The sequence below is a fragment of the Danio aesculapii genome, chromosome 2 (assembly GCF_903798145.1).
Source record: "Danio aesculapii chromosome 2, fDanAes4.1, whole genome shotgun sequence".
NCBI classification, from domain to species: domain Eukaryota; kingdom Metazoa; phylum Chordata; class Actinopteri; order Cypriniformes; family Danionidae; genus Danio; species Danio aesculapii.
In genome coordinates this window covers 24,469,563-24,482,394 of record NC_079436.1, presented here as the reverse complement: position 1 = coordinate 24,482,394, position 12,832 = coordinate 24,469,563, and the positions used below count along the sequence as shown (strand labels likewise).

The 12,832-nt window shown below is 33.3% G+C and overlaps 1 protein-coding gene across 3 annotated transcripts in view; it reads right to left on the bottom strand.

The window, feature by feature from the left end:
• mast3a (microtubule associated serine/threonine kinase 3a) overlaps positions 1-12,832 on the bottom strand; it is a 50,434-nt gene that overhangs the window by 16,855 nt on the left and 20,747 nt on the right. For all 3 annotated transcript variants that reach the window (XM_056475737.1, XM_056475753.1, XM_056475746.1), the window contains exons 9-16: positions 10,139-10,271; positions 9,943-10,007; positions 9,217-9,302; positions 5,944-6,152; positions 5,698-5,836; positions 5,475-5,607; positions 3,455-3,620; positions 894-995 (exon numbers count right to left, since the gene is read on the bottom strand). In XM_056475737.1, coding sequence (XP_056331712.1) covers positions 894-995; positions 3,455-3,620; positions 5,475-5,607; positions 5,698-5,836; positions 5,944-6,152; positions 9,217-9,302; positions 9,943-10,007; positions 10,139-10,271 — 1,033 coding nt within the window. The remainder of the gene's footprint in view (positions 1-893; positions 996-3,454; positions 3,621-5,474; positions 5,608-5,697; positions 5,837-5,943; positions 6,153-9,216; positions 9,303-9,942; positions 10,008-10,138; positions 10,272-12,832) is intronic.

The following is a 12,832-nucleotide window of genomic DNA, read 5'->3' as shown; positions in this document are numbered from 1 at the left end:
ATATATATATATATATATATATATATATATATATATATATATATATATATATATATATATATATATATATAGTGTTTTGACATTTATTATTAGCCATTTGTGCTATGTTGAGTTTTATTCAAGTCCGTTTTACTGATCTTTCTTTATTGTTAATTCTATATATATTCTATATGCAGTTGAAGTCAGAATTATTAGCCCCCCTGTTTATTTCTCCCCCAATTTATGTTTAAGGGAGAGAACATTTTTTCAACATATTTCTAAACATAATAGTTTTAATAACTGATTTATTTGATCTTTGCCATGATGACAGTAAATAATATTTTACTAGATATTTATCAAGACACTTCTATACAGCTTACAGTGACATTTAAAGGCTTAACTAGGTTAATTAGATTAACTAAGCAGGCAAGTTATTGTATAATGATGGTTTGTTCTGTAGACTATTGAGAAAAAAAATTTGCTTAAAGGGGCTAATAATTTTGACCTTAAAATATTTATTAAAAATTTAAAACTGCATTTACTCTAGCTGAAATAAAACAAATAAGACTTTGCAGAAGAAAAAAAACATTAAGAATGTGAAACATTAATATTGTGAAAATTTCCTTGCTCTGTTAAACATAATTTGGGAAATTATAAAAAAAGAAAAATCTAATTCTGACTATATGACTAAATATATATATATATATATATATATATATTATAATATATATATATATATATATATATATATATATATATATATATATATATATATATATATATAAAAGGCAGAATTAGATTTTTTCTTTTTTCATATATATATATATATATATATATATATATATATATATATATATATATATATATATATATATATATGAATCTTATTTGGTCTAAACGGTCAAAGCACCCACCTGTTCCCAATCTCTCCAAGGGACTTTGTCGCAGGAGTTTTGTGATGAGGTCTTGAGACTCAGCAGGCAATGCATCATCACCCACTGGCCACTCAATTTCATCTATAGAGTGACAAGGACACAAACACATAAGCACAACATCAGATAGGTCAGTGGTTCCCAAATTGGGAGTGAGGAGTGGTTGCTTGGTGATTTCCAAATATCAAATTTATTTTATTAAACTATTACAATTAACATATTTTGTCCATTACCTGCCTTTCAATTTTTTTTGTCATTGGGTTGCGACCCCTGGAGTGATTACTTACATCAAAGACACAGCAATAGCGTCAGATATAGAACATTGATTTTATGGCACCAGGTTAAACTGACATTTTTATGGCACTCACATACATTAAAAACAAAGGACAAGACTGAATATGGAAGATGGTTTCAATGTGACGTTCTCCAAAACTAAATAAAGAATAGATTTGTGCCTATTGGTGTTTGTGCACATTTGCATGAAATGTTTGTAAATTTATTACCACCTAAGACAGGGGTGTCCAAACTCGGTCCTGGAGGGCCGGTGTCCTGCATATTTTAGTTCCAACCCCAATCAAACACACTAATCAAGCTGTTTCTAGGTATACAAAAACTTCCAGGCAGGTGTGTTAAAGGAAGTTGGAGCTAAACTATGCATGACACCGGCCCTCCAGGACAGAGTGTGGAAACCCCTGACCTAAGAGGATATTGAGGGTTGCGAGTCACTGGCATTGTTATTTCAGGGATCGTGGGCTGAAAAGCTTGGGAACCCCTGAATTAGAAGACTGCAAGGAGGTACAAACTAGGGCTGCAGGAAATTGGAAAAAAAACTGACACTGCAATATTTTGTTTTTCTGCAATTTATATTGCGATACGAATATAATTTCACAAGATAACTCTATCTGGAAATAATTAATCACTTTGATTGGGAGGATTTTGTGGATAAGTGCATCAGCATAAATATAAAAAATGTCCCAAAATATACAAAATAAACAAATTAAAGCACAGATGAAAACAATAGAGAGACAAAAATAAAATAAAATAAACCGCAGATTACAGTTTTCAGTTGGAATTCAATAATCAAATGTAAAATAACACTACATAGAGTCTTCATTATATAAATAAACACAATAATTCTTTGTTAAAGCTGCAAACTTTATAATTACTTGAGCTTAAATGTTTTTCCATTTTACTTGAAATTATCATCACAGTCCTTAAAATCACATCAAAATAAAACAAATACTTTAAACTATTATATTAAGGTTAAACTCTCATTCTAAAAAAATGACTCCACAAATCACGTCTTCTGAACTGTGGTTCCTGGTTAATTATAATGCCAACTTCACATTACAGTTCCTGCTGTGTGACTTTTGCAATTTCACACATTGCAATACTGATGCTGAATTGATATACTGTGCAGCCTTATTTCATAAGTGCCTATAGAGCAGTGTTTAAAAACTGAAAAACGTATGTAGGCAGCATGCAGAGACAGAAGGCAAGAGACTTTATCTGATAGCTTTTTGAAGGCATCAAAGCAGTGCAATACGTCACCTATGATATCCCATAATCCAGTGCTTTCATTTCAGTGAAACAAGTTTAGATTTGTCCACCTGTCGGGTTTTGGAGACGTACAGTATGCATCACCATATGGGGCATAAGAATAGGATATGTGTTTAGATAAAACCATTGGATATAACAATAATAACTCATTATTATTGTTCATTTATTTGTTTGCAAGAAATTAGAACTGAATTTGGAAATAGTTTTAAACCTTCCACAAAAGTAAAAGAGTAAAAGTAAAGAGAAAGTAAAGAGGCCGAATGAAGGAGGCTCATTCTTTAGCCTCGTGCTGCAGATGGTCTGTTTAACGGTTTTCTCGCTAGTGAAGCATTCAGTTTTTCCTCTTCCAAAGTCTGCCATGCAAATGGCGAATATGCCATGGCGTGATGCAACTAACTCCTAAAGGTAATGAAAAATGAGACTCTAATTGGTTTAATGCATGTTATGCTCAAAACACACTCATAACTCATTAAGAGAATAAGCTCAATCCTGTAGACCATGCGCCGGGGCACAGAGTATACTTTTCTGTCCTTAATGCTTTTGGTCCATGCGTTTTAGACTTTGCGCCCAGAAAGTTAAAATAGAGCCCTTTGGGTTCAACAGAAAAAAAGAATCTCAAAGGTTTGAAAATACTTGAGGGTGATTAATAAGTGAGTGAATTTTCATTCTTGAGAGAACTATCCCTTTACGTAAAAACTAAAACAAACATTATATCAGTTTGACATTGGTGTCAAATTTATGATTATATAATTTTTTGATCAACTATTCCATTTTGGTCATAATTTCTGGAGAAATTAGTATTGTATTACTATAGTGGTTAAATATTTTTTTGGACTTTTACAAGTTTTGTTATTGACCATCCAACAAATTTGCTGTCTTAGAAGTCTGTCTGAAATCAGCGCAACTTAGTGTAAGGGAAGCTTTTTTTCATTTGCTTGATCATCCACAAGACTTTAAAAGGTTTAAAAGCTCTTGATGCTCACCACTGACCACCTGACCAAAGAGCTCTTCTGGTGTGTCTCCAAAGAAAGGCACGCAGCCCACCAGGAACTCGTACAGTATGATGCCCATGGCCCACCAATCCACAGGTTTGCCATAACCCTGCCTCAGAATCACCTCTGGTGCAATGTACTCTGGAGTGCCACAGAGCTAGAAAACAACAGGAAAACAGAAAATGCTGTAATCTTTGCTTTCTTACACGAGTTATGGTTGTTTAGGACAAATACATTTTCACAATTTTCTTCACTGCTGTAACTTTCAAATCAGAATCTCATGTTTTTTATAAGAGGGAGTTACAGTTTTGTTTTTACACAACAGCTCTTCTGTATTTTGAAGCCATTATTTGTGTTTACAGTGAGGACAACAACGGAAATAAGCCAAAGACTTTACTGTGCTTTTATCCTTGACAGTTTTCCTTCAAGTTGTATGGTATACTACTTTTGTAGTTTGTTAAATTCTGTCAAATAAAATTCAATTCAATTTAGTTTTTCAGCTTGTCAAATGAGGACACTTGTGAGTGAAATGTAAATATTCTTGCCCACAAAAGAACAATTGCAGAGAATATATAAAATATAAGTGAATGACATATTTCATGTTTTTACACACAAGGCTCTTGTTTGGCCTCAAAAAATTTGAAACTATATTATCTCTGTCGTTAAATGAAAAATTCATTATTCTTTCAAAAATATTACCTTCCAACTCATTTTATATTGCCATTTTGTTCTTTTAAGAACTAGAACAGTGATCAAATGAATAATAAAATTAAATAATGAGACAAATATCTAAATTTAAAACATTATCAAAGTAAAATTAATTAAGTCATTATTTCAAGATATTATTCATTCAAAAACCTTTCTCTTTTTTCTTCCTTTCAGGAATTTTCCATTAACATTGCCATGAAGAAACAAATTAAACAAAAATATCTAGAAATAAATTGATACCTCATCTAGAATGGTATTTAAATACATTTATTAGGTATTTATTTACTTATTTAAAGACATTATATACAATCTTCAATCTCATTTCATAACACCGTTTTGGCCTTTTACATACTTTGCACAAACACTACCTGACAAAAGTCTCGTTAAATAACAGCAAATGACTTGACTTCAGGTTTAATTTGGGAAAGTGGCAGAAAGTTGTTTTTTTCAATGAATCATCTGTTGAACTGCATCCCAATCATCACAAATACTGCAGAAGATCTATTGGAACCCACATGGACCCAAGATTCTCACAGAAATCAGTCAAGTTTGGTGAAGGAAAAATCATGGTTTGGGTAACATTCAGTATAAGGACGTGCAAGAGATCTGCAGAATGGATTGCAACACCAACAGCCTAAGGTATCAAGACATTTGTTCTGCCCATTACATTACAAACCACAGGAGAGGGCAAATTCTTTAGGATTGGCCAGCCCAGTCACCAGACATGAAATTTATCGCATGTCTAGGGTGAAATGAAGGAAGCATTGAATATGAATCCAAAGAATCTCGATGAACTCTGGGAGTTCTGCAAGAACGCTTTCTTTGCCATTCCAGATGACTTTATTATTTGAGTCAAGTTATTTGAGTCATTGCAGAGATGCATAGATGCAATCGTCCAAGCTCATAGGAGTCATACACAATATTCATTCTTTTTTCACTGCACCATGACTTTATATTCTATACTGTACATTATTTCTGTTAAGTGACAAGACTTTTGTTTAATCAAAGTCAGACTTTACTGTCCTAATTTAAGAATTAAAAATCAAGGCATGATCAGATTTTATTTTAGTAAAATAAGCGTAATCTAGAGGTCTTTGCCATTCATGTAAGCCACTTCTGATACCAAATGATCAACTAGAAGTCCAGTTATTAATTGTTGTTCCTAAAACTTGAATAGGTGACAAGACTTTTGTCAGGTAGTGTACTTTAATTTTTTTATGAAAGGAAGAAAAAAAATACACACGAGGTAGAAATTTTAAAACTAGTACAGGATGTGATGTGCTGCATGCATGAGTAGACCGACCTGTTTATCAATGAACTCTCTTGTGTCTTTCTCCATGTGCTCCTCATACAGGTTTGTGGTCATGTTCATTAAACCGATTTTAGACAAGCCAAAGTCAGTCAGTTTAATGTGGCCCATTGATGTAATGAGCAGGCTGAAGACGAGAAACAAACACAGTTATGCAATATTTGAAGGACATGAAGTCATGCGTAATAGCAGGATTGCATCATGGATCAGCTCTTACTTGTCAGGTTTGAGATCCCTGTGCACAATGCCATAATTATGAAGATACTCTAGTGCAAGAACCGTCTCTGCAAAATACATTCTGGCCATGTCCACCGGCAAGGGACCCATGTTCTTTAGCAAATTTGCACAGTCTCCACCTGCAAAGACGATTTCATAATAAATAATAAGGCCTCATACTTTTGACTATATCCATAAGAAATGATGTGTGTCAAAGTTAGATGACAGCATGACTCCTCCGACTCACCCTCCACATACTCCATGACCATGCAAAGGTGTCGGCGAGTCTCAAAGGAGCAGTACATGCTGACCACAAATGGGTTTTCTGCAAACGTCAGGATGTCTCGCTCCACAAACACCTGCTGGATCTGGTTTCTCAAGATCAAGTTCTGCCGGTTGATCTTCTTCATTGCAAAACGCTGCCTTGTCTCGTGGTGTCTCACAAGGTATACAGCCCTGCAATCAACAGCAAGATCAGAATCTCATATTCTTAATGGTTCACATATACCTTAGTATTTAGTTTCATGCACTTTATACAAACACTAGTGAGCTTATGATGTTATCATTAGCACAATAGGTTGTTTTCAAATGAGGTCATTGATGACACAAGGAATTCAGATAAAGGGCAGGCAGTGATTCTTCTACATAGAAATATTTGGATGTTCTGATAGCGATTCCTCTTTTATGTTCTCTATGATTGTTTAAATTGGTCAAAATAAGAAACGCCGAACAGCTTTTATAGACTTCCATAAGTTTTTGCCCATAAAGAAGAGAAAGTTCAAGAAACTGGCTGAAAAATGGAAGAAAAGGCGGCATGTAATAAAAAATTTCAATACATCCATGCTTACAAACCTTTTTTAAATGCAATAATTCATTTGACAGCACCAATAAAGATTATATACAGGTCTAGCTATGTGTATAAATGCGTTCATGTGTTATATAAAAATCAGATACAAACACCACCACAAATACAAAATCCAGGAGAATATAAATAACGTACCCTGCCATGTAATCGCTGTAATGAAATCTCCATCTTGTTTTGCAATAACCCAAGTCTTTACTGGCATTTTGGCGAAATAAACAACTGTAACGTTAACTTTTATATGCGCAACAGCGGTGAATGTTTGTTGACGGTAAATTCGTCAACAGAACAAAAGAAATGCAACACTTGCGGCAACACTAGACAGTTAATATTATTATTATTATGGAGCACTTTTCCCTCTTACAAAAATAAATATTTATGTAGTCCACGCTTTTGTATGCTTTCATCTGTTATTTCGTGATGTCTGGAAGATTTCCGCATGGGGGAAACAATAGTAATTTATAATAAACATGTTTTTGAACCACATAGTAAAGCGTATAGTGTGTACAACTCTTTGTTAATGAATACGACAGAATACTGTAGTATAGTAAACTGATAAACTGTGATGCATTGTTATGGTGTATAATTATAGCATAGAAAACTGAAGCCTTTTTGATAATTCGTTTATTACTATAGTTGTATTGTACCACAGCAACAATATAATTACTACAAGTTTAATTCAAATAATTATCTATAGTATGCTTCCAAACATTATAGTATTTACTACACTGTAAAACCCAAAAAGTTAAGGTTACTCAAACCATTTGAGGAAACCAATTGCAACAAAACATTTAAGTTCAAAAACTAATCCTAATGAGTACTGTGAACTTAATCCATTTGAGTAAACGAAGCAATGAGCACAGTAAAACCCAATAAAGGAAGAGAACTCAAACCAACTGAGTACTGTAAAACCCAATAAGTTATGGCAACTCAAAATGTTTGAGGAAACTGATTGCAACAAACCATTTAAGTTTAAAAAAGTACTGTGAACTTACCCCATTTAAGTTGAAGTAATGAGGTACTTAATTAACTTATTACTTCAACATTGAGTTCAAAACTTATTTCAAATGAGTAGAATTAACTTTCAGTCAATGTTGAGTTAACTATGCTCATTTCATTTGATAAAGTTGGCTGTTGGGTTTTACAGTGTATGGTATTTTTCCATGTAACTTAACGTAGCTTATACAGTATCTACCGCCCTTGTGACAGGCAAATATATTTTAGTTCAGTAGAAAACTCGGCCCTTTTCATGATATAAGGATCATGCCCAACATATGTGGTTATTTTCTATTTATTTCTCCTTTGATATAGGATATAAATCACCAAAATATGGACTTTCCTCTATGTCTCCCATTCGGTTTTTTTTACTTCCTGCCCTCCATCTGAATTTTGCACATCACCAGAACCACGTGATTGAAAACAACCTATATAAGTGTAATTCTTTTTAACCCTTGTGTGCTGTTTGGGATGTTGTCATCCACTCTTTGGTGTTTTTGATTCTTAATTTGGCCACAACATTCTCTGCGTTTCAGCAAATAGAATGATTTTTGGTCTAAATGACAAAAATTTTGGGAAAATGCTTCAAAACCTTTCAATACACTGTGGGCAAAAATTCACATTTTACCTCTTCCCAACAGGAAAAACCACCAACACTCAAGAATGCATGATTATATGATGACATGGCTTTGCGTTCAAAAAATGTCATTATAATGCAAGTAAATGGGTCAAAAGCAGCCATGTACATAACAAAAGGATAGTAAATGTGAACATGCAATTAGGACTACACAATATATTGATTCAGCACTGATATCACAACGTGTGCATCTGCAATAGTAACATCGCAAAAAATGCAATATTGAGCCTGAATTATAGTTAACCAGGAGCTACAGAATTGTATTTAATTACTGTATTTATATGGAATTTCTTTTTGTCTGGTTTGTAGTCAAAATTTGTACATTTAAAAGCAAAAACACTTTTTTTTTTACTTACCCCACTGGTAGATATTTTTGCTTGTCTTAAGAAAAAAAGCTCTTAATTTCAACTTATTTTTTCTGAAGTTGAAAACAACAATAATTTAACTTCATCTAGGAATTTTTTGATATTTGGACTAGAAATGACACAAAGCTGAGACAGACCAGCTATTTTTGGCATTGTGCTTATTCAATTTCTGTTCCTGAATACTGGTAGACTGCACAGTAAACCATTAAATAGTGCTACTCAAACTATCTTATGAAAGTGTATTCATATCGCAATATTCGCATATCGCAGAAAAATAAAATATTGGATTATCAAATTTTGCCAATGAAAATGAACTAAAAACGATTTTCATGGGCATTAATCAGCTAAAAGAGTGATGACAAATAAAAGCGATGCCTTATAAAATAGGCTTAAAATATGGATCTCAAGTCTTATGGTACAAAAATATTTGTGTCCATTAAACGTCCCATAAAATATATCTACTCTAACTGCTCAAAGCCTGAAGACTTGATCTGACCTTCAGCATCTAGCACTGATTCATCCAGACTGCAAAATGGGCCAGAAATCTGGGCAAAGTTGTGTAGCGTATTCATTCCTTTAGTCAACGGATGACCTAAATTCATATGACTATAAAACTGCCAGTTGCTTCTTTGAAGAACAGAACAGTGAGGGTGAGCTCACCCATAAGCCCCATTGCTGATGAGTTTTATGGTCTCAAAATCTCTTTCCAGAGGCTTCCTTCGAGGCGTCATGATTCCAAGACGATTCTGAAGCACACACACAAAAAAAAATGAAACTCTCAGGAGCAGAACTATACAAAAACCTGACTGAACACCACTGAGAATTTAGACTCTTCTTTCATTTAAATATATTGTAATTCTCTGAATATTGAAAGCATAATATATTCAAATATTTCATTTAAATATATTAAAATAGAAAACAGAAAACACCATATTACTTCTACTTTTATGCAATCTTTATATATTAAATTGAGTCTTCATGAGCACAAGATAAAGTCTGAAACTACTTTAAATGTAACTCATCCCATGTCAATTACTGTTCTGGGACTCTTTTTTTTTTAACTGAAGTGTTAATTAATGTAAATTAGGTTTTATGTGAGACTTAATCATTTGATATGACCTTTTAGGCAATCAGAGAGAAAATTAGGGAAAAAAAATTCTCTTAAATCAAATTATTTAGCCAAAATTAGTCATTACTACATTTGGGTTGAATTAGCACCGTGCACATTGTTCACTTCATTTGAGTAAGATAAAACTCATGACTTATGAAATGGTGGAAAGGATGATTGTTTAGACCTTGCTGGCAATGAAACGTACAGACTGGACCTCATGGAAAGGAAAATACGAGACCTCCAGCAGCTTAGAGAAGCAGTGTTTATTTTCTTACCTCTGCAGAGTCATCGAGTTCTCTGTTTGAGCTGCCTGAGCTGTTGTGCTCAAGTTGCACCATATCTGAACCCAAAGACAAGAGGAAAATCAATCACTCATTTGCCTAAAGCTAGTATTTAATTATACGTTACAACACAGACAGAAAAAAAAAACAATAATTTTTGGGTGGGGTGATAGATAAATCATAATTATACCCTCCAGGGGGTCTCGGGTGAGACCTAGTTGGCTGATGATGTATCGGGGGATGTCAGTCTTGATTCCCTGGCCAACTTTGGCTTGGCCTTCTGCAACTTCCAGACGCTGATAAAATTCCTCAGGGTCAAATTCCTGTTTATCAAAGGGAGAAATTAAATGTCATTACTATATAAAATGGCATAAGACAATGACTTTAAACAGTAATTACAAAATGTATGCGCATTTGCGATTTAAACATTTAAAATGAATCAAACCTTTTTTTGAAGAAAAAAAAACTATTGACCAACACACCTTCTTGCCTTAGGACAATTTTAAAACAAACCACACTGCAAAAAATTATTTTCTTACGAACATTTTTGTCATGTTTCTAGTCTGAATATCTAAATATTCCTAAATCAAAAAGCATTTTCTAGACAAGCAAAACATATGATCTTGATTTAAGAAATAATATGGCAAAATTGAGTGAGTTTTTCCTTAAAACAAGCTAAATAGACATACAATTTAAACCAGCAAAACTAGATCCAAGATTTAAACAATAGTTTGCAAGGCATAACATCCTTCTGTCTCATCACTACTGATAATGAATTAGAAAGCTTTTAACAACTTTAGAATACATATAACTTAGATAAACATGACTTTTTCTGTTACCTTCAAGTTAGAGACTATTTCAATAAAACTATAAGATTCAGAAGATATAGAACCAACATTACTGCAGGTATTTGTAGAAACTTACAAAGAGAAGGTGAATAAGAAACTAGTATCAAGAATTTATTCCTGTCTGACATTAAGAAATACTCAATGTACAGTGGAAGTCAAAATGAATTAATTCCCCAATTTCTGTATGACGGAGAGAAGATTTTTTTTCAGCACATTTCTAAACATAATCGTTTTAATAACTCATTTCTAATAACTGATTTATTTTAGGGCAACGCGGTGGCGCAGTAGGTAGTGCTGTCACCTCACAGCAAGAAGGTTTTGGTTTGGTTTGAGCCTCAGCTGGGTCAGTTTCTACATTTCTGTGTTTGAGTTTGCATTGTCTCCCTGCATTCGCGTGGGTTTCCTCCGGGTGCTCCTGTTTCCCCCACATTCAAAGACATGCGAAACAGGTGAATTGGGTAGTGCATGAGTGTGAATGAGTGTGTATAAATGTTTTTCCAGAGATGGATTGCAGCTGGAAGGGCATCCGCTTCGTAAAACATATGCTGGATAAGTTGGCAGTTCATTCCGCTGTGGCGACCCCAGATTAATAAAGGGACTAAGCTGAAAAGAAAATGAATGAATGAATGATTTAATCCATCTTTGTCATGATGACAGTAAATAATATTTGACTAGATATTTTTCAAGACACTTCTATACAGCTTAAAGTGACATTTAAAGGCTTAACTAGGTTAAATAGGTTAACTAGGCAGGTTAAGGTAATAAGGCAACTTATTGTATAACGATGGTTTTTATAAAAATTAGCTTAAAGGGGCTAATAATTTTGACCCTAAATTGTTTTAAAAAAAATTAAAAACTGCTTTTATTGTAGCCGAAATAAAACAAATAAGACTTTCTCCAGATGAAAAAATACTATCAGACATACTGTGAAAAATTCCTTGCTCTGTTAAACATCATTTGGAAAATATTTAAAAAAAAAAAAAAAATTGCAAAGGGGGTTTAATGGGAAATAGAAGCCAATATAACTTAAAAAAAAGAGGAATAATTAACTATTTGGGAAACAGATGATCAAAATTAACTCCGAGTCATGGAGGGAATTTATTTGAAAAAACGTAATCAGGTTCTTTATGACACCTAAAATAAAATATTTCAAACTAGAGATCAAAAAAGGTGAATGATGGAGAAAATGTGGAAATGTACTGGCTGATCATTTCCACATTTTTCGGGATTGTAATATTACCATCCCGAAAAATTGACAAGATTTGAATAAAATCACCAATTGACAAGATTTGAATAAAAGATAAACGCAATAATGGGATTGAATCTGGAATGTAGTTTTAAAACTATGTGCCTGGGAATTTACTCTTTAAAAATACCAAAACATGATGCATATCTTCTAAATACACCACTAACAACTACCAAAAAGTTCATTACAAAGAAATGGCTCAAGGAAGATCCTCCATCTGTAGGTGAATGGCACGATATTGTAAAAGATGTGTATGATATGGAAGTACTGACACTTTCCTTGAGACAACGAGTCTATAAAACTTACTAGGGTAAATGGTTGAGAAGAAATGTAATGTTTTAATTTTATTGTGATGCTTTTATTTATGTATATCTGGAGCCTGTTGATCTTTGATACGTAACCCTTAACAAAATTTTATATAGCAACATTTTATCAACAATAAACATGAACGTAAATAAGATTGTATTCGGTAATCTTTGACACTTGTATTGTATGTCTTTTTTGTTTGCATGTTCCTTTGAAATTTTTTTTTTGTTTGTTTTGTTCTGAACAGTTTTGAAAAAAAGGAAAACACTATATATATATATATATATATATATATATTAGTTGTATAATAGCCGTTAATCTATTCTCAAAGTTGGGTTGAAAGCTGGGTCTATTCTACGCAAGCTATGACGACTTTCAACTTGATATTTTAGCGCGGATGTATACCAGACCAGTGAGCCGTCTGACAAAAAAAAAGTGCCCTTCTGAATCAAATCAGAAGGATGCCTGACTTTAACTGCAGTTC